Consider the following 21,193-nt stretch of genomic DNA (forward strand, 5'->3'; position numbering starts at 1 on the left):
GGCCATGCTCCCTGGGCCTTCCTGGAACCCCTCCTAGGGGCCTCCTCTGAGGTCTGGCCCAGGTTCATGTGGGCAGACAGCTCCAGTGAGTGTGGAGCCTTGCATCTGAGAAGGGGTGGGGTGCCTGGCTATTTCGGGAAACCAGGGAGAGCAGGCAGTCCAAGAATTGGAGCAGAAGCTTCCAAGGCAGCTGCTGAGGTCAGAGCCCTCTATGTGATTCCACCCCTGGTCCCTCTAGCTGCTGCTAGGAGGCTGGCAGGGTCTCTACCTTGGGGTCAGGGATGCCGGTGCCTGCGGAGGACCTTGAGGAGGGAGTCCTCAGACTTGCTTGCCCTCTTTTCTCCCACGTGTCTTCTGTTAAGGACGTTGCCTCCCCTCTTCTCTTGTAGGACACACTCTGGACAGGGCCCCCAATCCCCAGAGTGGATATGAGGCCCCTGGCACCCCACTGAGGCAGAGGGGGAAGCAAGCGTGGGAGGCTCCTGTGGGTCCCTCTCACCAGGGAAGCCCAGCTTGGGCAGTCTGACTCAGGAGGCCTGTGTGGTGTTGCAGGGGAAAGGTCCTCATCTTCTGCCAGCCTCCTGGGACAGGCCTGAGGGGGTGGGCTGGTGGTGTCCACATTCAGTGGCCAGCAGAGTTTGACTGGGGTGTGGGGTCAGGAGAGGGCAGTTCAGTGAGGCAGTGGACGGAGCTTTGGTGTAAGGTCAGAGGCTTAGAGGCATGGCCTCCCCCACTTCAAGGGCCGGGCTCTGCTGGAGGGGCCCATCCTCCTCTGGCCGCCCACCCCAGCTCCGTTCTAAGTCACATAAGTCCATCCTGAGGCATTTGGCTGGCTAGTAGCCCCCAAAGCCTACACCATCTGTCCTGCCTGCCCTCTGTGTGTCCAGGCAGGTTGCAGGCTGGGGGGCAGGCTCTCCTGTGGTCCCAGGGAAGGCTGGTGGTCAGTGCTAAGGCTGGGTGTGGGGGTCCACCTCAAGGATTAGCCTGACCCCCACCCAGTTCTCCTGGCCACAGTGTCCAGATGAGGCCCCCAGACACCCCGGGGCAGGTGTTTGCCAAGGCAGGTGGACAGGAACACCACTGGCCCTGGGGAGCAGGTGTCAGTTCCTATCTCTGCAGAGGACTAAGGGATCACGCCCCCTCAAGTCCAAGGCTCAGGCAGGGCCAGGGGGCAGAGAGGGTGCAGCCAAAGCCTAGGTCCCCACCACATGTCCAGGGAGGCTTGACCCTGGTCCTGCTAGTTGGTGGGCTTCAAGTCAGAACCAGGGACAGGTCCATTCTGAGGAAAGAGGGGTGATCTGGAGCCTGCAGGGCAGACGTTGGCTGTGGGGTGCCTGGCACTTTGCAGGTGCTGGCATCGGGGGAAGAGACAGCCCCAGCTCCAGGCTGCACTGGGGAAGGGGTAGGCCCAGGTCTGCCAGAGCCCCTTCCCAGGAATGTCTGGCTGGTTCTGGGAGTGGTCCATACCTTCGGCAAATCCTCAGTGAATTGGGGTGGCCCACAGCCATGATCTGAGGTCCCTCAGGCCTTGCCTGACCAATGAGGGCTGGCCTGGCCTCTGGGCAGCTGCAGGGAGGCTGTGAGCTCAGAGTGGGTTCTCGTACCTCGTTAAGCTGGAGAGCTTCTCCCACAGCCCTTTGAAGTAGGGTCTCTGCTCAGGGTCCTTGTGCCAGCAGGAGAGCATCAGCTTGTGTGTGGTGGGCGGGCACTCTGGGGGGCGGGGCATGCGGTAGCCACTCTCCACCCTCAGGAAGGCCTCGTGATTGGACATGCCTGCGGTGGGTGGTGCAAGGGGGCTCTGGAGGCAGGAGGCCAGTGCCCTCTGCACCCCGGCACTCCTACTGCCCTCCTCTGGCTGGTGGCCCTGGAAGACACCCAGTGAGTGGTGCACGGGGGTGTGACCAGGAGGCAGCCCCCCACTACCCTGCCGACAGTCTGCAATGCTGGGGCCCAGTACCTGGATAGGGTGTCTGACCCCTGCTGAAAATCTCATGGAGGAGAACTCCGAAGGACCAGATGTCAGACTTGATGGAGTAATGCCCTCGGGAGAGCGCCTCTGGGGCTGTCCATTTGTAAGGGATGTTGTGGTCATAGGAAAGATAGATGTCCTCCTGCAATCAGACACATTCTGGGGGTGAGCCTGGGGGCCGCCCCTGCAGCAGAGACAGGCCAGGGGAGCCTGGCACGTGGTGGGCAACTGTGCAGTCAGGACCCACACCATGTCATGGCTTCCTGGGAGCTGAGCTGGCAGACCCTGCCTGGATACCCACAGGCCATACCCCGGGAAACCACAGTCACAGAACCCAGTGGAAAGCCTCCCAGAACAAAGGGCAGAGAATCCCTGAAAGTGAGCTTCAAGAAGACTTTGGCGGGGGCAGCAGGTTAGCAGCCAAGCTAGGGGGATGCAGGGTCTGCTTGAGGAGCAGTTAGGAACAGCTGACGTTTAGCTCTGGGTGTCATGACTGAAGGAACCCCCTCAACTTCTCAGTGTGTTAATGGGAGTCCTGGAAATGCTTGTGTCACCAGCCTGCTGGGCCAGGCGCCTCCCCCACACCCCGCTTGCCTGTGCGCCCTGCCCTGCTATTGCCACCCACCCACTCAGCAGAGACTTCCGTGTTTGCAGCTTCTGGGCACAGAGCTGTTCTCCTAGACTTGTCCAATGGCCTGCACTGCCCTCCCAGGAGCCGCCTAACCCTGTCAAGGGTCAGCTTGGGCTCCATAGCCCATATCTCACCTGAGAATGGGAAGGCCACAGGAACTTCCTGTGGCTCGTGCCCTCACTGCCCATGCCCCGCCCCCTCAGCTCTCTACCCTGCCCCGCCCCTACCTTGATGAGCCTGGCCAGCCCGAAGTCCCCGACTTTGCAGATGTTGTTTTCCCCCACGAGGATGTTCCTGGCAGCCAGGTCCCGGTGGATGTAGTTCTGCGATTCCAGGTAGCACATGCCCTTGGCCACCTGTGCTGCAATGTCCATCAGCTCCGAGACGGGCAGGGCTTTCTCATCGGAGTCTGCAGAGGTCAGGGGAGGCCAGGGTGAATGGGACCAGCCAGGGCCAAGTCCTCTCTGCAGACTCGTGTGCTCAGGGGAGGGGTTGGGGCAAAGGGCAGATGGCCTGATTTCAAATTGGAACTGTGGAGCCACTGCAGGCCTTGTAGAGGCTGATACAGTCAGCACGTAACCCTTTGGAATTTCCTTCTGGGAATACACACTGAAGCAGTAAGAACTCAGACATACGTACACAAATGTTCGGCCCAGCATTATTTACATGAAAACCTCAGAAGGTTTCAACAACAGGCACCTAAGTGGACATGGCACATCCATGTGGTGGCCCACAGACTATCAGGATTTCATTTCTGATGAACATTTAATGATATGGGAAACTGCTTGCAATGATCAAGTGGAAAGTATTCCCAATGTTGCTGTATTAAAGTAGAACCCCCGATGCACACACATGCATACTAGGTGTAGTTTATCCCGTGTGCACACTTCTTCCTTTTGCAGCATCTCTGCAGTCAGGCCACGTCTGCACACAGTGGCGCCTCCGCTCACTGGCTGCAGTTGTCTGGTCTGGGTGTTAAGTGACGGCTCTTGTTACAGATGATGAGGTCTTTGCATCAATGAGATACACAGCATGCGAGTGTGTGCGGGTGTGTGGCTGTGTAAGCATGTTCACAAACACCTGAAGGAGGGACAGTATCTTCCAGGAAGAGGTGAGACCAGCAGTGAGACCAGGCTGTGTGCCCCAGTAGCAGCAGGAGGGGTGGGCAGCCACAACAAGCCTTTGACTAAAGAGGCCTCATTTCACTGTGGGTGCAGGAGTGATGGGGGGCTTTTCTTGTCTTTGATCTTATCTGTATTTTGCCAAATTCCTATGATGAACGAGTGGTACATTCATCATAAGATATTTTAAATCCTTTCATAAGCAGAAAAGTGCTGAGGAAGCCCCCAGAACCCCAGGCTGTCCTGTGCATGGTGTGGGGTACACATCTGTGCATGTCTCCTGTTCCCTCCAGCGGGCACAAGTCACTCTGGTGCCTCCACTCACCCCTCAGCAGCTCCAACAGGCTCCCCTTGGGCATGAGCTCCGTAACAATGTACACCGGGTCCCCCACGGACGCCACAGCATACAGAGCCAGGATGTGCTTGTGCCGCAGCTTCTTCATGGCCTGGATCTCCGACTGGAACATGTGCTGGTGCAGAAGGTCGGCTGTGGGGGTGGGCAGCCTCGCTGGGTGTGGCCCCTGAAGAAGCTGAGGGCCCTCTGCCCACCCCTCCACCCAGCCACACCAGCAGCAGCTCAGGAAATGTGGGCACCCTTCCAGATACCCCATCTCCCAGGCCAGGATGCCAAGTCAGACACAGCCTCATCCCCACTGTTCACATGGGGGGCGTCCACTGTGCCCAGCAGCAGCTCTCCCCACACCTCGGGCACCACAGACACCCCCATGGGGTTTACCCCTGCCCAGCCTGATGTGGAGCTAGAACGCCCCCTAAATGTGCTCGCTTGCAGCCCTGGGTCCCTGGTTCCTGAAGTGGGTGATCTGAACCTCTTGTGGTTCATCTAAGAAGAGTCTAAATGAACCTTTTCAGATTTCTGGTGATTACTTATTCTAACGGCTTTTCTTCCATTTACATTAAGAATAAGTGCACTTGGGTTGCAGCATGAAAAGGAGAAAGCCACCCAGATGCTGCACTGGGTGCCACATGTGGTCCAGATTAGGGTGCTGAGTGGTGGGCCGGGCATCAGGGCCCAGGGCTGCTGGGCCACCTGACCCCCACAAGCGAGGCAGAAGTCCCTGGCCTGGGGCCCACTGACCTCGGGCGATCACCTTGATGGCCACTCGGACCTTGTCCTTCCAGAGCCCTTCAAAGACCTCCCCGAAGTATCCAGAGCCCAGCTTCCTGCAGAGCGTGAACTCCTCCCGTGGCCTCTCCCAGTCGTCACAGTGGGGCAGGGGCTCTGGCTCGTGCTGCAGGGACATGGGCGGGGGCACCCGTCCACGTGAAGTCAGCCTCAATCACGTCCTGCTTGGGAGGGTCCTGGTGTCCAGCATGTAGCCAGGCTCACAGAGGCTGCCCCCAGCCAGGCTGACCCCTTCTGTGTCCAGAAGACAAAAACCACCCTCCATCTGCTCTGAACCAGTGACACTGGCCTGATTGCCATTCAGACAAAAGTCCTGTCTGGCTGCCGGTCAGGGCATATGGCCGGAGAGACTCAGGACGTGGCAGGAACACAGCTGACCTCTTGCTGGCCCAGGGGTGAGAGTGCCCACCCTCCCCCCATGCGCTGCTCTGTACAACCACAGCTGCCCGGCTGCCAGAGTCCCCAGACAGTGTCCCCAAGGGCCCACAGGCAGTTGAGGCAAGGACCCACCCCCATCTCCACTGGAGGGTTGGTATCCCTGTTAGGGGGAGTGGGGAGGCCAGGGTCTGGCATGGGGGTCAGGAACCCCTACCTTCCGGCAGGGTGAGGTCAGCCGCAGGCCGTGGGACAGGCTCCAGACCTTGTGGTGGTCCACGAGCTCAGACAGGCCAGGGAATGACACAGCCTCGTTGAGGTGCAGCCGGCCGGCCCGCCACCAGATCTTGTAGTGGCGCACGGTCTGCTGGTCCCGCACTGGACGGAGGGGGGCACTCATGAACAGGTACCAAGAGGGGTCCCCAACAGGGAAAGTGAGGACCCAGCAAGACCTCGGGACAGGGGCCCAGACCGTGGGGCCCATGCCCACCAAGGGTCAGAGCTCCCAGGGCAAGGTCTAGACATCCCAGGGCCGGGGAGAAGATAGGCCAGAGGGGCTGAGCTCTACGTGCACGAAGGGTTTAGGGACCACAAGTCTGGAAGTCAGGCCCGAGGGTGGATGGGGGCGCTGTGGAGCAGGGAGGGCAGGAAGTGGATACCTGAGAGGACGTAATCGGCGCCTGGCTTCTCGCTGACGCGGATCAGGAAGGACCCCTGCTCATTTCCCATGGCCTGCAGTCGGTGCAGAGCTTCCGAGCGAGAGATTTGGCCAAAGAACCACCTGCAGGATAGGGGCACCTTGAGCAGAGCAGATACCCCCAGTGCCCCCACCTTAAGTCTCGGCCCCTACCTTGAGTCCCAGCCCCCACCTGACCTGACCCTCTGCCTCCTCGTGTCCCAACCCAAACCCACAGATGCCCTCTGGCACTCACTGACCCAGAGCACCCTTCTTTGCCCATTGCCAACCCCAAATGTCCCAAGTAGTCAATTCTGTATATCAGGAAAGGCCTGGTGATCCAGAAGAGGGAAAGGCCCCCCACCACTCTGCCTGGGGCATCCCCTGTCTGTGGGGATAGAGCCCCTGATCCTGTGGGTACAGCAACCCACTCCCAACTTCAGATGTGACTTTGCAGCCATGCACTTGGACCCATCTTATTTGGATTTTTGTGGGTTATTTTTTGTTGTGGCCTTGCCAGACAACATGCAGGATGTGGGATCTTAGTTCCCCAACTAGGGATGGAACCCACACCCCTGCAATGGCAGTGTGGCATCTTAAACACTGGCCCACCAGGGAAATTCCTGGGCTACACTGTCCTGTGACCCTGTGGCACCTTCTCCCCCTGGGGCCACAGACACACAGTGCTCAAAAGCCCTGGGACCTGAGGATTCACATGCACCAGCACATACCCATTCTCACACCCCGGCTCCCAGCGCCAGGGCAGGGACCAGCCTGGACCTTGGAGGGCAGGGTGGGGCCAGTGGGACTCCCTGGGGAACCTCTGCTGCCAGCTGCTCTGCCCTTTGCACCCTCGACTCCTCAGGCCCTTTTGAAACATGAGCACCCGCACAGAGGACCACTGCCCAGCACTGAGCCCTGTGGGGTTCACAGCCCTCTCCCACCCACCCACCCAACACCTCTGGGGTCTCTCCCCTTTGCTCCCAACCCCACCTCCTTGCCTCCCTCCTTCCGCTTCTCAAAGGTGCTATGTTCCCAGGGACTCAGGGCCTTTGCCCTGGCCATGCTGGCCCCGCCTGAGGCCATCCAGCATGTGCTGTTTCCCTCCAAGAGGACACAGTAGGCATGCCATCAGTGGGGCACATGGGCACACAAGGGACTCCCTCCTCCAGACCCTCCCCCTACCTAGAGTTCATAGAACCTCCTCGAGTCGTGTTAGCACGCCCAGGCCAGGCTGCTCCTGTGGCCCAAGCTTCCTGGGCAGGCCCTCTGGACTGCAGTCACCTCCTGGAGCTACCTTGCCAGCGACAGGCAGTCACGCTGACACAAGAAGCATGTCTGTGGCCCACACCCCTGCTGGCCTGTCGCAACAGCCTTCCCACTCCCTCTAATGAGGCCACAAGTCTGGTTTTGGGTATTTGGAAGGGGAGCAAAGCTTCACTCCCCAGAAGGCCCAGACTCTGCCCTCTCTGGGTCCCACACCGTGCACTGACCATTGGGAAGCCCAGGGGAGGGGCCACAGTCTCAGGACCCCCTCCCTGGAAGTCACACACAGACGCCCAGCCAGGGATCCCAAGACCAGGATGGTAGGCCCAGCCTCTCGGGGGGACAGGGGTAGGGAGATGGAGCCATGGGTTCCCAATCTGTGGCAGCCCAGGGCTCCTGCCCACACCCAGAGCCCAGGCACAGAGGCACAGAGCTCTGGTCCCACAGACCCCTGCCCCAAGCTAATGAGGGGCTGCATGGCCCAGGGATGGGAGTGCCTTGGAGTGACCCACCAGGGCCACAGGGACACTCACGGCTCCGACTCCACCGTCTCCTTCTCAGCCAGGTAGTTGTGGGGCACGTAGCCCTCAGCCAGGGCCCGGCCTGCCCCATCCAGCCGCACGGCCCACCACCACTCCTCCTCCTTTCTGGCCACATGGAAGAGGTCCCCTGCCTGGAAGCTCAGCTCCTCAGCAGTCCGAGCCTCAAAGTCCCAGAGGCCCACGTACTTGGGGCCCAGGGGAGCCTGGCCCTCAGACCCCATGGCTGGTACAGCGGCAAAACTGGGCCGTCCAGCCTTGCCTTCTCCAGTCCAGCTGGGAGCAGCATGTGGGCAGGGCCGTCCCTGCCCCACTGAGCCACCACCCATTTCCCTGTGACAAGGTGGCCAGGCCAGCCACACCTGTGCCACCAAGGACGGCCCCTCTCCAACCTTCTCAGGCACCCTAGGCTCCACCCTGAGGGCCACCCTCTGGGCCAGGTTAGTCTGGGCACTGATCAGTTAACACCTGCCGAGAAAACTGCCCACCAAGTGGTCACAGGTGCCACTGGCCACATGGCCAGATCTAAGCGCCAGGAGAGGGGAGAGGGGAGTCACTGATCAGGCAGGAGGCATGGGACTCGGAGCTGGAGAGGCGGGACAAGGCACGCCCTCCCCAAAACCCCCTGGACTGTTGCGGCTGAGCCTGGACCCCAGGATGGCCAGTTCCCAGCAGGGTCCCCACCAGAAGCCCAGGACTGCTTCTCTGCCCACCCGTGGAGGAGCTCCCTCGAGGCCCAGGCACCTCCTCCCCAGCCGGAGGCTGGGGTGCCAGGGACTCTGCCCAATGGGAGGGCCAGGAAGCCAATAAGCAGGGAATCACACACTCATCCTGCTTGTGGGCGTTTTCCCTTTTATTGAAGAGAGACTAGGCACCACCCGCCTCTCTGAGATCAAGAACAAGCCTGCTTGGTTCTGACCAAGGAGTGCCCAGAGGGGATGGACTGACGGCTGGGCGGTGAGAAGTTCCAACAACCCCCCCCCCCCCCCCCCGCACACCTACCCCCTCACCATTGGCCAGAACTCTCTGACCCCCTTGGCCTTGGGCCCCGCCCCTGAGCCGTGTCCAGAGGGCCTCGGGTTCTGCCCCCGTCACACCAGCAAATGGGAGGGATCTGAGGCTGAGGCCCAGGCCCTCTCTAGGGCATCAGCGTCAAACCTGTTTAGCTTGTGCTGATGACGCGCCCCCAGGAAGCACCAGTGACCCCCACGCACACCTGCCTCTCCTGTCACCCCACCCAGCATGCTCCCCCCACCCCAGGACGCCTGCCAGCCTCAGTTCCCACACACCCCAGGAAACGAAGATAGTGAGTCCTTCAACGCTGCTGGAGCCCGGGCCCCATAGGCTTCTTGGTCTGGGAACCATCAGAGCCAGAGGAGCCCAGCCCTCACCCTCGGGCCCCCTCGCTCTCCCAGGACAGGGTAGAGAGGGGTCAGGGGCTGAAGGCCAGGGCAGAGCTGGCCCAGCTGCCTGGTGTCCCAAAAGGCTCAGGCCAAATCCTCCTGCCCCCTCCCCCATCTGCCTGGTTGGGGGTGGGGGGATGCTGGGGACTGTGTCTCAGGCTCTGACCCACAACCAAGGTGATTGGGGCCCTGAAGTAGCCTGTTCTTACTTCCCCTCTCTGCCCAAGGGGTCCCTCACGCTCCCCAGGGGCCCATCCCCTCCCCTCTGGGAAGTCCCCTGCCCCAATTTCTCCAACCCTGCACAGACTGTTTTTCTGAGCATCTGAGCAGCCCCTTGGCGGGGAGGGTCACTTATCTGCACCCTAGGGTGTCAGCTTCCCACCCTGTGATGCCTCTGCCCCTTCTGTCCCACAGGCCTCTGGAGCACAGTTGCCAGCCTGGGGCTCCCAGAATGAGAGTCGGGAACCCTGAGGGCCGACCCCACCTGCCCAATCCCTGTCCATGTCCATCTCATGGGACTGGAGCCGGCAGGGTGAGGAGAAGCCAACAGCGCATGAAGCCGTGCTTGAAATCAGCCCCGGGGCAGCAGTTGCACCTGGAAACTGGCTGCTTCCTGTCGCAGGAGGGCCAGTGGTCACCAGGTGCCCAGTCGCCAGAGCATCCACGTCTGCCCCACCCTGACACTACACAGTTAGCCAGGACCCAGGACCCCAGCTCTGAGGCATGATGCCTCCCTGGCCTTTGTCCCACCCACAGAGAACCGCCCAAAGTGTTGCCCAGTCACCAGTCTGAGCTTCCTGTGGCCTGACAACCCCCTCCCTCCCTCGCTCTCTTCTCCAGCCCCAGGGGCATGGGAAAACCCGTTCACCTGGCCTCTGCAGCCTCCCCCACCATCCTGTTCCTGCCCACAGCCCAGGGGGTGTGCTGCCTCTGAATCCCCGGATGTGGGTGCCAAGATGCCCTGAGGTGGAGGTGGGCAAGTGAGGGCCAGATCTTCTTCGGGCACGATCCACCAGATGAAGGTCTGAGCCATCAGCCCCAGGTTCTGTTCTGGTTAGGGGCTCAGGCTCAGGTGGCCCACAAGAGGAAGCAGCTATGCCAGTCTGTGCCACGTGGGGCCAGCGTCCCAAGCCTGCCGAAGCCCTAGCACCGACAGCTGCAAGAAGGCCACAGCAACCCACCGAGGCTCCTAACTGTAGCAGGGGGCTCGATGAGGCAGGCACGGGCAGGAGGCCTCTCTGCCCAGTGTCTCCCTGAGGTCAGGGCGAATGTGGGCTCTGTCTGGGCTTCTCTGCTGAGACTCTCCCTCTCTGGGGAACACCAGTCACCCTGGTGGAGGACGCTGGTCCCTCTCCTGTCTGAGCGGGTGTCCATATGTGTCTGCCTCGTGTGCACAAGGTTTGTGAGTCAGCACGTGTCAGGGTGTAAGGCCCACCGCCAGAGGTTCTGTGGGCTGGCACCAGTTTTGGGCAGCAGGTATTGGCAAACACTGTCCCGCGAGAGGGGTCCCTGGGCAGGAGCCGGGTCATGTGAGGGCGGGGTGGCGGCGCCTGCTCGTGGCGCCCAGCTTCTCCCGCAGTGTGGTGAAGTCCGGCCGCTCTTCTGGGCAGCGCCTCCAGCACCCCAGCATGAGCGCATAGACCTCAGCTGGGCAGGCGGCCGGGCGCGGGAGCCGGTACCCCCGTGAGATCTGCTGTAGAGTCTCGTGGTTGCTCATCCCTGGGGAGGGGCAAGAGAGAGGCTGGGCAGGTGCTTCCTCCTTTGGCCTGGGAGTCACCCTGGAGCCCACCTCCTCCAGTCCTGGGCAGACCCTGCCAAGCAGGCAGCCTCCAGGCCTGATACCCCTTCCAGGCTCAGGGGGTGCCTCTTCCTCCAGGCTGGCTCCCACGCTTCCCTCCTTGGACTACCCTTGCCTCCTGCCTTGGGCTCCAGCCATGGGCTGCTGGGCCACTCAGGGGCTGCCAGGAGGCCCACCTTCGTAGGGACACCGGCCATACGTGAAGACCTCGTAGAGCAGGACCCCAAAGGACCAGACGTCGGACTTGGGAGAGTATACACAATAGCTGGCTGCCTCAGGTGCTGTCCACTTGACAGGGATCTTAGAGCCGCTGCGTGGGGAGTAGACGTCATCCTGGGCAAGGGGAGATCAGTGGTACAATGGGTGGAGAGGCAGCCTCCCCCCCAGCCCCTGAGTGGCCCAGCAGCCCATGGCTGGAGCCCAAACTGACCTTGAGCAGCCGGGCCAGGCCAAAGTCGGCCACCTTGCAGGCCAGGTCATCGCCCACAAGCACGTTCCTGGCAGCCAGGTCCCTGTGCACGATGCGCTGCTCCTCCAGGTAGCTCATGCCCTCGGCCACCTGACAGGCAAAGGTCAGCAGGAAGGGCGGGCTCAGGGCCTGGCCTTCGGGGCCTGCAGGCAGGGCCGACAGTCAGGCGGCAGGCGTTTGCCCTAGTCACTGCCTTCCGCGCCTCGGGGACCCCAGCTCTAAGTCAGGTGAGGACAGCACCACCTGCCAAGGCCGCAGGGGGGCACTGTGTTGTGGTTCTGTGTCAGCCTGGCCCTGGTTTCCAACCAGGAACAGAAACAGACCAAAGTCGGGGAGGAGCACACCCGGGGTCTGGTGGGGTCCATGCCAGAACTAGTGACCTAGTGTAGGATTAGTGACCCAGAGGGGCCCCACCTGGAACTGCAGTGTCCAGACCCCGCCCAACCTCACTCGTGGCCAGAGCCCACTCCGGCCCTCGGGGCCTTGGACAATGGGCTTTCAATAAAAAGGCCTGGAGGATCATCAGGAAGGGCGAGGCATCCCCATCCCCACCGTGGCACTCACTGCCCAGGAAGGCCTGCAGGCTGCCCTTGCGCATGAGCTCGGTGACAATGTACACGGGTTCGCCCGCCGAGCACACCGCGTGAAGCCGGATGAGGCGCTCATGCCGCAGGCTCTTGAGCGTTTGGATCTCCTGGGCCAGGTCAGCAAGCTTCACGTCGCCTGTGGGACAGGGCAGTGTTCCAGGACCTGCCATAACCACCGCCACCCACCGCTACCGCCCTGGGCTCTGGGGTCCCACCCACCTGGTCTGATGACCTTGACCGCCACGGGCATGGAGCCCAGCCACAGGCCTTCCCACACCTCCCCGAAGTAGCCTTCGCCCAGCTTCCTCCGCAGGGTGAACTCCGAGTGGGGCCGCTCCCACTCGTCCTGCTCAAGGGACTTCTGCAGGGGTGGGAGCACTCAGGGCCTCTGCCTGTGGCTCCCTGGGCAGAGTGCACGGCTTCTCCTGGGGCCCCGGGCTTCCAACTCTCTGCCCCTGTGCCCCAGCACACACTCGTCTCCGACCCTGCTCAGGGTCAGGGGCCTAGGTGCTGACCTTTGGAGGCCTGGCCCTAATTGCTTCCGGACCTAAGTGGCACCTTTGCCAGTGTAGGCATCCATCCACACTCATTACTGTCCCATCCAGGCTGTCATTAAGAGACCAGAGGAACCAGATGGCTGCTCGGCCCCTGGCAGGACTGCTTGACTGGGACCATCACAGATACCATGGCTCCAGCACAGGTGTGGCCGTCCCGACAGGCATCTCTTCCCACGGCCTCCATGTTGGCCTGGGGCTGCTACGGGTGCCATCCCCGGATGCCTTCCCCAGCTTGCCTCCCCCCTCCACCCTCCTGGTTGCTCCATGGCAGAGCTGGATAGGGAGGGAGGGCATCTCACAGGCTTCATTCCCCTCCTCCCTCAGAGAAGAGAATCCCATGGGGATGAACCCTGCGCCAGGGCAAGGTCACAACCAGAGTGCAGAGGAGTCACAGGAGCTTCACCCAGGGTTGGGCTGAGCCAGCTGGACACGTGCTGAGAAGTGTCGCAGGCCTGGCAAAGGGCAGCCTGGTGGAAGGGGTGGGGATGGGCCCACCTGGGGTGGGCAGGGTGGGGGGGACAGGTGCAGCTGGGGTGGGGAGGGCAGGGGGGTATGGGCCCACCTGGGGCATGCATGGCAGGGGAAGGGATGGGCCCACCTGGGGTGCACAGGGCTGCAGCAGTGGGCTCTGGATCAGCTTCCAGTTGGCCTTGTAATATGCCAGCAGCTCATCCAGACTGGGGAAGAGCCGGTCCTTCTGCAGGTAGAGGCTGCCGTCGGCCGCCATGGAGATGCGGTAGTGGCAGACTTTGGTCTGGGCCCGGACTGGGAGGGCGCAGAGATGGGAGACCCCGTCTTGGCTGCAGCCCTGACCCTCCCACCATCCCAACCAGGCAACCCATACCATTGGGCCCAAAGTGGGCTGAGGGCTGGCATTGCCTGTGGAAGACACCACCCTAAGGTCAAGGGCACCCTGGTACCTGACAGTGAGTAGTCCCCATGGCTGCTCTCACTGGGCCGGACGAGGAAGGCCCCTGGCGCGTTGTTGGGGGACAGGAGCAGCTGCTGTGCCTGGGTTCGACTGATGCCACTGAAGTACCAGCTGCAAAGGGCAGACACAGCAGTCCCCATACTGGCCCAGCCCTGAGACACCCCTGACTCCCATGGGTCAGGCCCCAGATGCCCACTCTACGCAGGAGGCAAAGAGAGGAACCTGGTGCCTGGCACTGGGGACCCAGTCCGGGGTCTGCACATGCCCCAGCCTCAGGGCCCAGTTTCTGGAGTCCTTGGGGACTAGGAACAAGGGGGGGGGGCCCAAAGAAAGGACCGGATAGACAACCTGGGAGGGGTGAGAATGGGGCCTGGAAAAACAGGGGCAGAGACAGGCCTACCCTGGCACAGATAGATATCTGTGCCCACTCTGGGGCTCTATGGGGAGGGGGCTAGCAAACAACATGGCCAGAGTGAGCGGTGGGGCTGGGCTGAGGCTGAGGCAGGACAGGGTGGGGTGGGGTGATGGTGGGAGGAGCAGAGGTTTGTTAGGAAGCAAAATCAGCAGATATCTGGGGAAGGGTCAGGGACCTGTGGACGTGGTTCCCCCAGACAGGCCCTGGGTGGATGGCAAGCTGGAGACACACTGATTTGGAAGCAGGAGGCCCAGACCCAGGTATCTGCAGGCTCCATCCACCGAGGGCCTCCTGCAGCCAGTCACTGCCTCGGGGACCCTCTACCCAGGAGAGACTCTCATGTGGGGAGGGGCTACAGAGGACAGTCAGAGGTCAGCAGTGCTTCCACCTCCCCCGCCCCTGGACCCACATCAGGGCCTGCAGGGCAGGGCTGAACCCCCATGCACACCCAGCCTTCTGACATGTTCTTGGACTCTAGGCCCTGGTTGCGGAGCAGTGGGCGAGATAAGCTGGGGGTGTCCTAGCATCTTGTAAAGTTGAGGGGTCTCCTCCTGCCCAGCTGGCCCGGGGGACAGGCAGCCAGATGTCCGAGGGTAATGACACAGCAAGTATGGCAGCCCTTTCATCTGCAGCCCAGACAAATAATCATTAGCTAGTTCTCTAAGCAGCCCTTCCCCTCCCCCGGACCCTGCCCACCTCCAGAAGCTGCTGACCTGGTCTGTCCTCCACCGGGAGGGAGTGTGGGCCTCCTTCCCATCAGAATGGCTGGGGGTAAGGCTGGAGTCCCCTCTGAAGGCACATTCCTATGACTCAGGCTTTCCCCCAGATGTACGTCTCCAGGAGACGGCGGGTGCCCCAGGGGTCCCCAGGATGCCAGAGGTAGCCTGAGTGGCATGAGACCTGCTGCTGGTCTGCAGAGATCCAGCTGGGTGCAGGACCTGGGGCCCATGTCAGGGCAAGGTCTGGGCAGCCTCCCTTTGCTAGCCCTGTTCACCAGCCAGTTTCTGGCCTTTCTCAGCCGGCATGTCACCTCTGTGGCACCAGGACTGGGAAGAGGTGCCTCTGCCCCAAGGGTTCCCCAGGCACCCCCTCCTTCTAGAAGGTAGGGATGACAATGGCCAAGACATTCAGAGGAAAGACAGGTAGGGGCCATGCCCAGGCTTTGGGTCAAAGGCCCATGTACTCTGTGCAAAGCCACATGGTGGGGACCTGTCCGGCACCAGCACACACTGTGTCTTGTGGACCCTGAGCCTGGGCCGAGAGGTCACATCCTCTGAGGAGCCTTCTGGGAGAGTGCCCAGCCTCTGCTCCCTGCCATGACCACACAACTGGCATGCAAAGAACCGAGGGTCCGTGCCAGCCACTCCCCACCTGTAGACTGCCCTGGCCCTAGGGGCCTCAGGCACTCAGGGGAATGGGTGGGCTCTCCCATCTGTACCCACCCCCCAAACGAACCTCTTTGGGAGCAATCTCAAAGACCAGGGCCATGTCTGCCCCATGCCTGGCCCAGCGCAGGAGGGAGGAGGCCAGGCAAATGTGGACAGGTGAGGGGGTGGACAAAGGCACAGCTCTGACCCAGCTCATCGCCCCTGACACACTGAGGTCACTATCTCACCCCTCACAGCACAGGACGGCCTCTCTGCTCACCCATGGCTTCACCATCGCACTGCATCCTAGCCCTCAGCCCCCTGCCCCCAAGCAATGACCACTCAGCAAACACTGCTGGACACCTGGTCTGAATCCCCGTGTGCCAGCAGGCAGGCGTGGCAGGCACAGTATGCACACACCGTCCAGCCAGCTGGCGGCCCCACCTAACCACTCCCGCCAGAGTCCCTGCCCCTTCCTCTCCTAGCGGAATCAGGTGCCTGTCTTGTACACCATCCCGGGTACCACACCTGCGGAACTTGCTCACCTCTGGATGGTGGGGCCTGAGAAGTGATGCTGGATGTGCAGGCCTCAAACTACCCTGCACTTATTACTGACTCCCTAGAAGTGATTTAGCAGCAGCAGCAGAGCAGGTGGTACTCACGGCTGGTCTGACAGCGTCTCAGGGGCCACCTTGGCCACGTAGGTGATGGGCACCAGGCCAGTGCAGGGCCAGCCCGAGAGCTTGCGGGCCAGAATGCAGCCGCCCTCCTCCCTGAGGGCGTGGAGCCTGTCCCCGCGGCTGACGCTCAGCTCCTCCGCGCGCCGCGCCGTGAAGTCGCACAGCGCCCTGAAGAGCTGCGCGGGCGCCGGGGGGCTGCAAGGCTCCGCGGTACTGGTCTCTGCGGCGGGCTCCGGCTCCAGGTCAGCGTCGGGGTCCGGGAACCGCGGCGCGCCGGCCGGCCAGATCTTGTCCCAGAAGAAGGACAGGAAGGCCAGCCTCTTCCTGAGGAAGGGCTCCATGCCGGGTTCTGCAGGGGGCGGAGGGGGCGCAGCGGCGGAGCTCCGGGACCCCGACGGGGAGACACTGGAGGGGCGCTGGGACGGCGAGCGCTGGAGCGGGGTTGGGGGGGACAGACGCTCCAGAGGCCCCCGCCAGCTCCCTGCTGTGCTCAGAGCAACGCTGGGTGGCCCTCCAGCGCCGGCCACACCACAGCCGTTGCTCTCCTCGACCTCGAGGTTGTCTCTCCGGCAGGACTGGTCCCCAGCTGCTCCAAGTCTCGCGAAGGTGGGGCGGGCCCAGTCCCAGGACAGGCGTCAGGGCGGGACTATGGGGCGGGGTCCCGAAGTGGGGCCGTGGTGGGCGGGGTCTCGGGTGGGGCCCTGGTGGGCGGGGTTTCGGGTGGGGCAGTGGTGGGCGGGGTCTCGGGTGGGGCCGTGGTGGGCGGGGCCTCGTGGGCTGTGAAAGGTGAAGCGGGGAGGTCCCTGTGGGGAAGGGGCCAGTCAAGGTCACTCTCGTGGTGTGATCTTGTAGGACAGTTCTGCAAGCTGGTCCCCTCAGGAAACGGGCAGAGGATACTTGGGATCTCTGTGTTATTTCTTACAACTGCAGCTGAATCTCAAAATTGAAAGTTTTTTAAGAAAATAGCTGAGAACGAGAAATTAAAAAAAACAAAAACGGATGAAGTCAGAGATGGCAGAGATGAGGACCTGCCTGACCCAGAGGGGGGGGGTAGACTGCTTTGTGCCCCACACTCTCTCTCTGGGTGGGCCGCACGGGTGGACCACTCTCTCACTGCTTTTCATTCCTTTCCCCACTTTCCAGCTCCCCGTCTCTCCCTCAACTTTGAGACCGCATCCCGTTTCCAAATAATTCAACTCTTACTTCTCAGACCCCTAAATAACGACAGAACAACAGCTACAACTTACAGACTAAGCGCCCAGGGCACCCTCCACCCACCACACGGTGCTGGGCGCTTAGCCCGGCAAAGCCTCCTCCCATGAGTGAGGTCACCAGGAGGGGTGGGGGAGGGGCACCCTGCCTGGGGATGGGAATTCAGAGACAGACACCCTGTGCCGGAAGGTACTCACCATTTACCTGCAAGCGGGTGGAGGTAAGGGCCCTCCCTTGACTTCAGAAGGCTTCCGGGTCGCTACCGGGAACGCGCCCCGGCAATCTTCCCGAGTCGAGGGGGCCCGATCCCCACACTATGGTCTTTCCGCCCACCCCGCCCTCTGGGCAGAGCGTCACAAAGACCCGCGGTCCCCATGGCAACCCGCGGGAAGCCGCGGTGCGAGGCTAGGCGCCCCTGGTTCCGTGCACGGTAGGCAGCGCTGCTCCGGGAGTCAGGGCAAGTGGGCGCGCCGGGAGGCGGGCGAGGGGTGTGGAGGACGAGGGGAGTGTGGCGGAGGTGGGCAGGTGGGGGCGGGTGGGGGTCGGTTGAGGGGAAGTGGGCCCAGGGTCAGGGGAGTGTAGAGGGTCTTGGAGGCGGAGGAGGGTGTGGGTCTGGGTAGCGGGCCAGGGCAGGCAGCTTCTTTCCAGAGTTTACCAGCAACCCCTCCTGGCTTTTTCAACGGAGAAACTGGGACCGTCTGGAAGCACCTCTGACCTGTAGCCCTACCTGGAGCTAAAGCTCCCTCCAGAGGCGGCTTGAATCTGTCCTAGCCTTGGGCCACTGGACCACTGAAGGACGCAGGCCAGCAATCCTGGTCCTGGTCTGTTGCACTTCAGCCCAGACACTGGTGCTGCTGTGCCCAGGGTTGGGTCTGCCGCCTCCAGCCCAGGAAGGTCAAGTCCTGGCATCTGGGGAGGGAGACCAACTTGGGTCCCAACCTCACTTTGCCTCTTGGGCCTCTCACTCAGCCTCTCAGTTCCCATTTGTAACTCATCCAACTTTCTGGTGCTGCACAACCTCAGACCTCCCAGTGAAACCATGAGGTCTGTCTCGCTGTCCTTGGGGGTGGCTGGGACCTGGGGCAGCAGCCAGGAATGCTGACCCCCTTTCTCCAAGGAGCCCCAGCCTGGTGGTCAGGACCTGTCATGCCTGGGAGCACAGCTATGCCCAGCTCTGGGGCACACTGGACCCTCCTACAGAGGGGAACCTGGGTGGAGGAGGGATGCAGAAGGAGATAGACTCTGGGGTCTACACTGGGCTCAAAGGCTGGATTGAGAGCAAGCTACCAAGTGTTCTGGGCTCAGGCACCCCATCTGTGAGCAGGGGGACCGTTCAGGGGCTTTTCTTATGGACTCAGGAACATCCTGAGGCCCCAAGATACAGCAGGGCTCCATAATGAGGAACTGGCATGATTTCTCCTCAAAGCTGAGGCCACCTTGCCTGCTGGGCTGGCCCTGGGCCTCTGCTCTGCACCTGCAGTGGGGTGTGGACAGTCTGCAGGACAGTGGGATCCCCAGCTGGGGTGTGGTGATGCTCAGACAGGACCACTCTGAATCCTGTCGACAGCTCCAGGGGAGAGGTGTAACCCCATTCCAGATGGGGCTACACAGCTAGGCAGTGGCTGGACTTTCCGAAGCACAAGCCCAGTGTCCCTGTCTCAGCCCTTCCCTGTGTCATCACAAAAGACCACTGTGTCGGCCCTACAGTGTCCACTTTTATCCAGATCTGCAGCCTGCCCACCTGGCCCTCCAAGCAACCTCTGTCCAGAGAGATGAGCCCTCCTCAGGAGCCTCCTCCTGCTTCCACCCCCACCCCCAGAGGCCAGAGAACCCAGCATGGGGGCCAGTGGGACTGAAGTCACACCACACAAACACTGCTCTGAGTGGGTCCCGGGTGGGCAGCAGAGGCCAGTCTGAGCATTCCATTCATGCCCCGCCCTCCGCCCCCTGCTCCTAGACCATGAACTTCCAGGTGACAGGCCTGGGCCTGGACAAAATGAAGCTGGATAGTCCCCAGTCCTTCCTGGACCAGGAGGAGGTAGAGGAGGCCGAGGATGGGCAGCTGCTGAAGCCCGAGGCTTGGCAAACCTATGTGGAGCGCCGCAATGCTCTGCAAGAGTTCCTGACCTCAGACCTGAGCCCCCACCTGCTCAAGCGCCACCACGCCCGCATGGAGCTCCTCAAGAAGTGCTCCTACTACATCGAGATCCTCCCCAAGCACCTGGCTCTGGGCGACCAGAATCCCCTGGTGCTGCCCACCACTATGTTCCAGCTCATTGACCCCTGGAAGTTCCAGCGCATGAAGAAGGTGGGCGCCGCCCAGACCAAGATCCAGCTCCTGCTGCTTGGGGACCTGCTGGAGCAGCTGGACCACGGCCGCTCTGAACTGGATGCCCTACTCGAGTCACCAGACCCTCAGCCCTTCCTGGCAGGCTGGGGGCTCGTGGAGCAGCGCCTGGTGGACCTGTCGGCTGTCATGGACAGCTTCCTGGCCATGATGGTGCCAGGGCGCCTACACATCAAGCACCGCCTAGTGTCTGACATTGGCGCCACCAAGATTCCCCACATCCGGCTCATGCTGAGCACCAAGATGCCCGTCATGTTTGACCGCAAGGAGTCGGTGGCCCACCAGGACTGGGTCAGCCTGCGCTGGTTTGTCACCATCCAGCAGGCTGTGCCAGAGCAGTTTGAGCTGCGCTACAAGCTGCTGGACCCACGGACACAGCAGGAATGCATGCAGTGTGGCATCATCCCCGTGGCCACCTGCGCCTTTGACATCCGAAACCTGTTGCCCAACCGTGCCTACAAGTTCACTGTCAAGAGAGCAGAGAGCTACACTCTGGTGTATGAGCCCTGGAGGGACAGCCTAACCCTGCACACCCGGCCAGGGCCCCCCGAAGGGCCCGCCCCCAGTAGGCTGGGCAAGCTGGGCCCATCCCTGACCGTACCTTCCGAGAGATGATTTTCTAGTATTTATCCACTAATAAAGAGGAGTATAAACACACATACACAATTAAACAAACTTACTTATGTTTTAGAGGCGGCGGCAGCCACATGAGTGTTTTTTCCTGACTCAGCACAGTCCACCCATGAGTCCCACCCCCTCCAGCTCCTGCTCTCTTTTCCGGCGGGGAGCCCCAGGCTGGCCTTTGCAAGACACTAACCCCTGTAACAAGAAGCCTCAGCTTGCCTGGCACATGGCTGCCACCATCGGTGGTGAGAACGGCTCCAAGGCTCTGGCACCTCCGCCCCAGCCCCTCCCACATGCACCCAGCTCCTTCCCGTCACAGTGAGCAGCCATGTGACCTGGGCACAGGCTCTGGCCACCTTTCTTGCCTCCTAGGCTGGGGTTCCCCAAGGCAGGCAGATACCCCCAAGTCCTGCCCAAACCTCAATAGTCATGGCCCCGTTACTATCGCGCCTATCAAGGCCAGGGGGCCCAAGGACGAGAGCACATTTTATTTTGTTTTTAATGAAAATAAAAGTATTATCTTCTCCCCAAAAGGAGCTGAAGTTCATCTGCACCTCCATCCTTAGGTGGATGAGGATCCTAGCAAGGGAGACTGGCAGGGTACCCTGCCCAGATCCAGGCCAGTGGGCAACCGAGAGAGTCTGCCCTTGCCTGCCAGTGTGGTCAGCTCGGCCAGCAGCTTGCTTACTACCTGTGCACCTACCCACTTTGTGAAGGTGAGGAGGATGCCAGCGGCTACCTGCTCTGGCAACTTGGCCCTGCTCAGGTCCAGGAGGGATAGCACCGTGTACCCTGGCTAAGGCTGAAGAAGACTGTTGGCAGCAAAAGGCCCAGAGCCGCCCCCAGTACACGGCTAACCAGCCTTCCGTCGCCCACCGCTCACACCACAGCAGTCACTAGGACTTCAGGAAGTCCAGGAAGATATGGTGTAGCCAGGGGAGGGGGTCAGAAACAGAGCCCCTACCCCACTGAAAAGCAGTTTGGTGAGAGAGGGGACCCCAACTGGGTGAGAGGGCCCAGCACCACTCTCCCTCCCCAGGTATGGACAGTGTCTTCTGCAGGGTTGGGGTGTCTTCACCTAG

At 61.6% G+C, this 21,193-nt stretch overlaps 3 protein-coding genes across 6 annotated transcripts; 1 reads left to right on the top strand and 2 right to left on the bottom strand.

Moving 5' to 3' along the window:
* Window positions 1–34: 34 nt before the first annotated feature.
* PTK6 (protein tyrosine kinase 6) lies at window positions 35–8,698 on the bottom strand. Of its 2 annotated transcripts, none has more exons than XM_055433449.2 (8): window positions 7,716–8,698; window positions 5,900–6,021; window positions 5,458–5,618; window positions 4,818–4,971; window positions 4,047–4,208; window positions 2,828–3,009; window positions 1,958–2,111; window positions 35–1,773 (listed from the first exon to the last, which is right to left on the bottom strand). In XM_055433449.2, exons 1-8 carry the CDS (start codon window positions 8,048–8,050, stop codon window positions 1,586–1,588), a joined length of 1,458 nt encoding a protein of 485 aa, XP_055289424.1. In that variant the 5' UTR covers window positions 8,051–8,698; the 3' UTR covers window positions 35–1,585. The 2 variants fall into 2 exon arrangements, with proteins under 2 accessions (XP_055289424.1, XP_055289433.1); XM_055433458.2 differs by having other exon boundaries at window positions 1,734–1,864.
* A 29-nt stretch (window positions 8,699–8,727) lies between these two features.
* Window positions 8,728–16,861, bottom strand: SRMS (src-related kinase lacking C-terminal regulatory tyrosine and N-terminal myristylation sites). 2 transcript variants are annotated; one of them, XM_088843924.1, is made up of 9 exons: window positions 15,911–16,861; window positions 13,456–13,577; window positions 13,134–13,300; window positions 12,885–13,002; window positions 12,198–12,356; window positions 11,956–12,114; window positions 11,353–11,534; window positions 11,099–11,255; window positions 8,728–10,843 (listed from the first exon to the last, which is right to left on the bottom strand). In XM_088843924.1, exons 1-9 carry the CDS (start codon window positions 16,267–16,269, stop codon window positions 10,650–10,652), a joined length of 1,617 nt encoding a protein of 538 aa, XP_088700050.1. In that variant the 5' UTR covers window positions 16,270–16,861; the 3' UTR covers window positions 8,728–10,649. The 2 variants fall into 2 exon arrangements, with proteins under 2 accessions (XP_088700050.1, XP_055289412.1); XM_055433437.2 differs by lacking the exon at window positions 12,885–13,002 and having other exon boundaries at window positions 12,198–12,339; window positions 15,911–16,857.
* A 2-nt stretch (window positions 16,862–16,863) lies between these two features.
* Window positions 16,864–20,136, top strand: FNDC11 (fibronectin type III domain containing 11). 2 transcript variants are annotated; one of them, XM_055425117.2, is made up of 2 exons: window positions 16,864–17,570; window positions 18,865–20,136. In XM_055425117.2, exon 2 carries the CDS (start codon window positions 19,101–19,103, stop codon window positions 20,100–20,102), a length of 1,002 nt encoding a protein of 333 aa, XP_055281092.1. In that variant the 5' UTR covers window positions 16,864–17,570; window positions 18,865–19,100; the 3' UTR covers window positions 20,103–20,136. The 2 variants fall into 2 exon arrangements, with proteins under 2 accessions (XP_055281092.1, XP_055281073.1); XM_055425098.2 differs by having other exon boundaries at window positions 19,098–20,136.
* The last annotated feature ends 1,057 nt before the right edge of the window (window positions 20,137–21,193 follow it).

This window comes from Moschus berezovskii, chromosome 15, assembly GCF_049115385.1.
Source record: "Moschus berezovskii isolate FMDL1 chromosome 15, NW_MosBer_1.0, whole genome shotgun sequence".
Lineage (NCBI taxonomy): Eukaryota > Metazoa > Chordata > Mammalia > Artiodactyla > Moschidae > Moschus > Moschus berezovskii.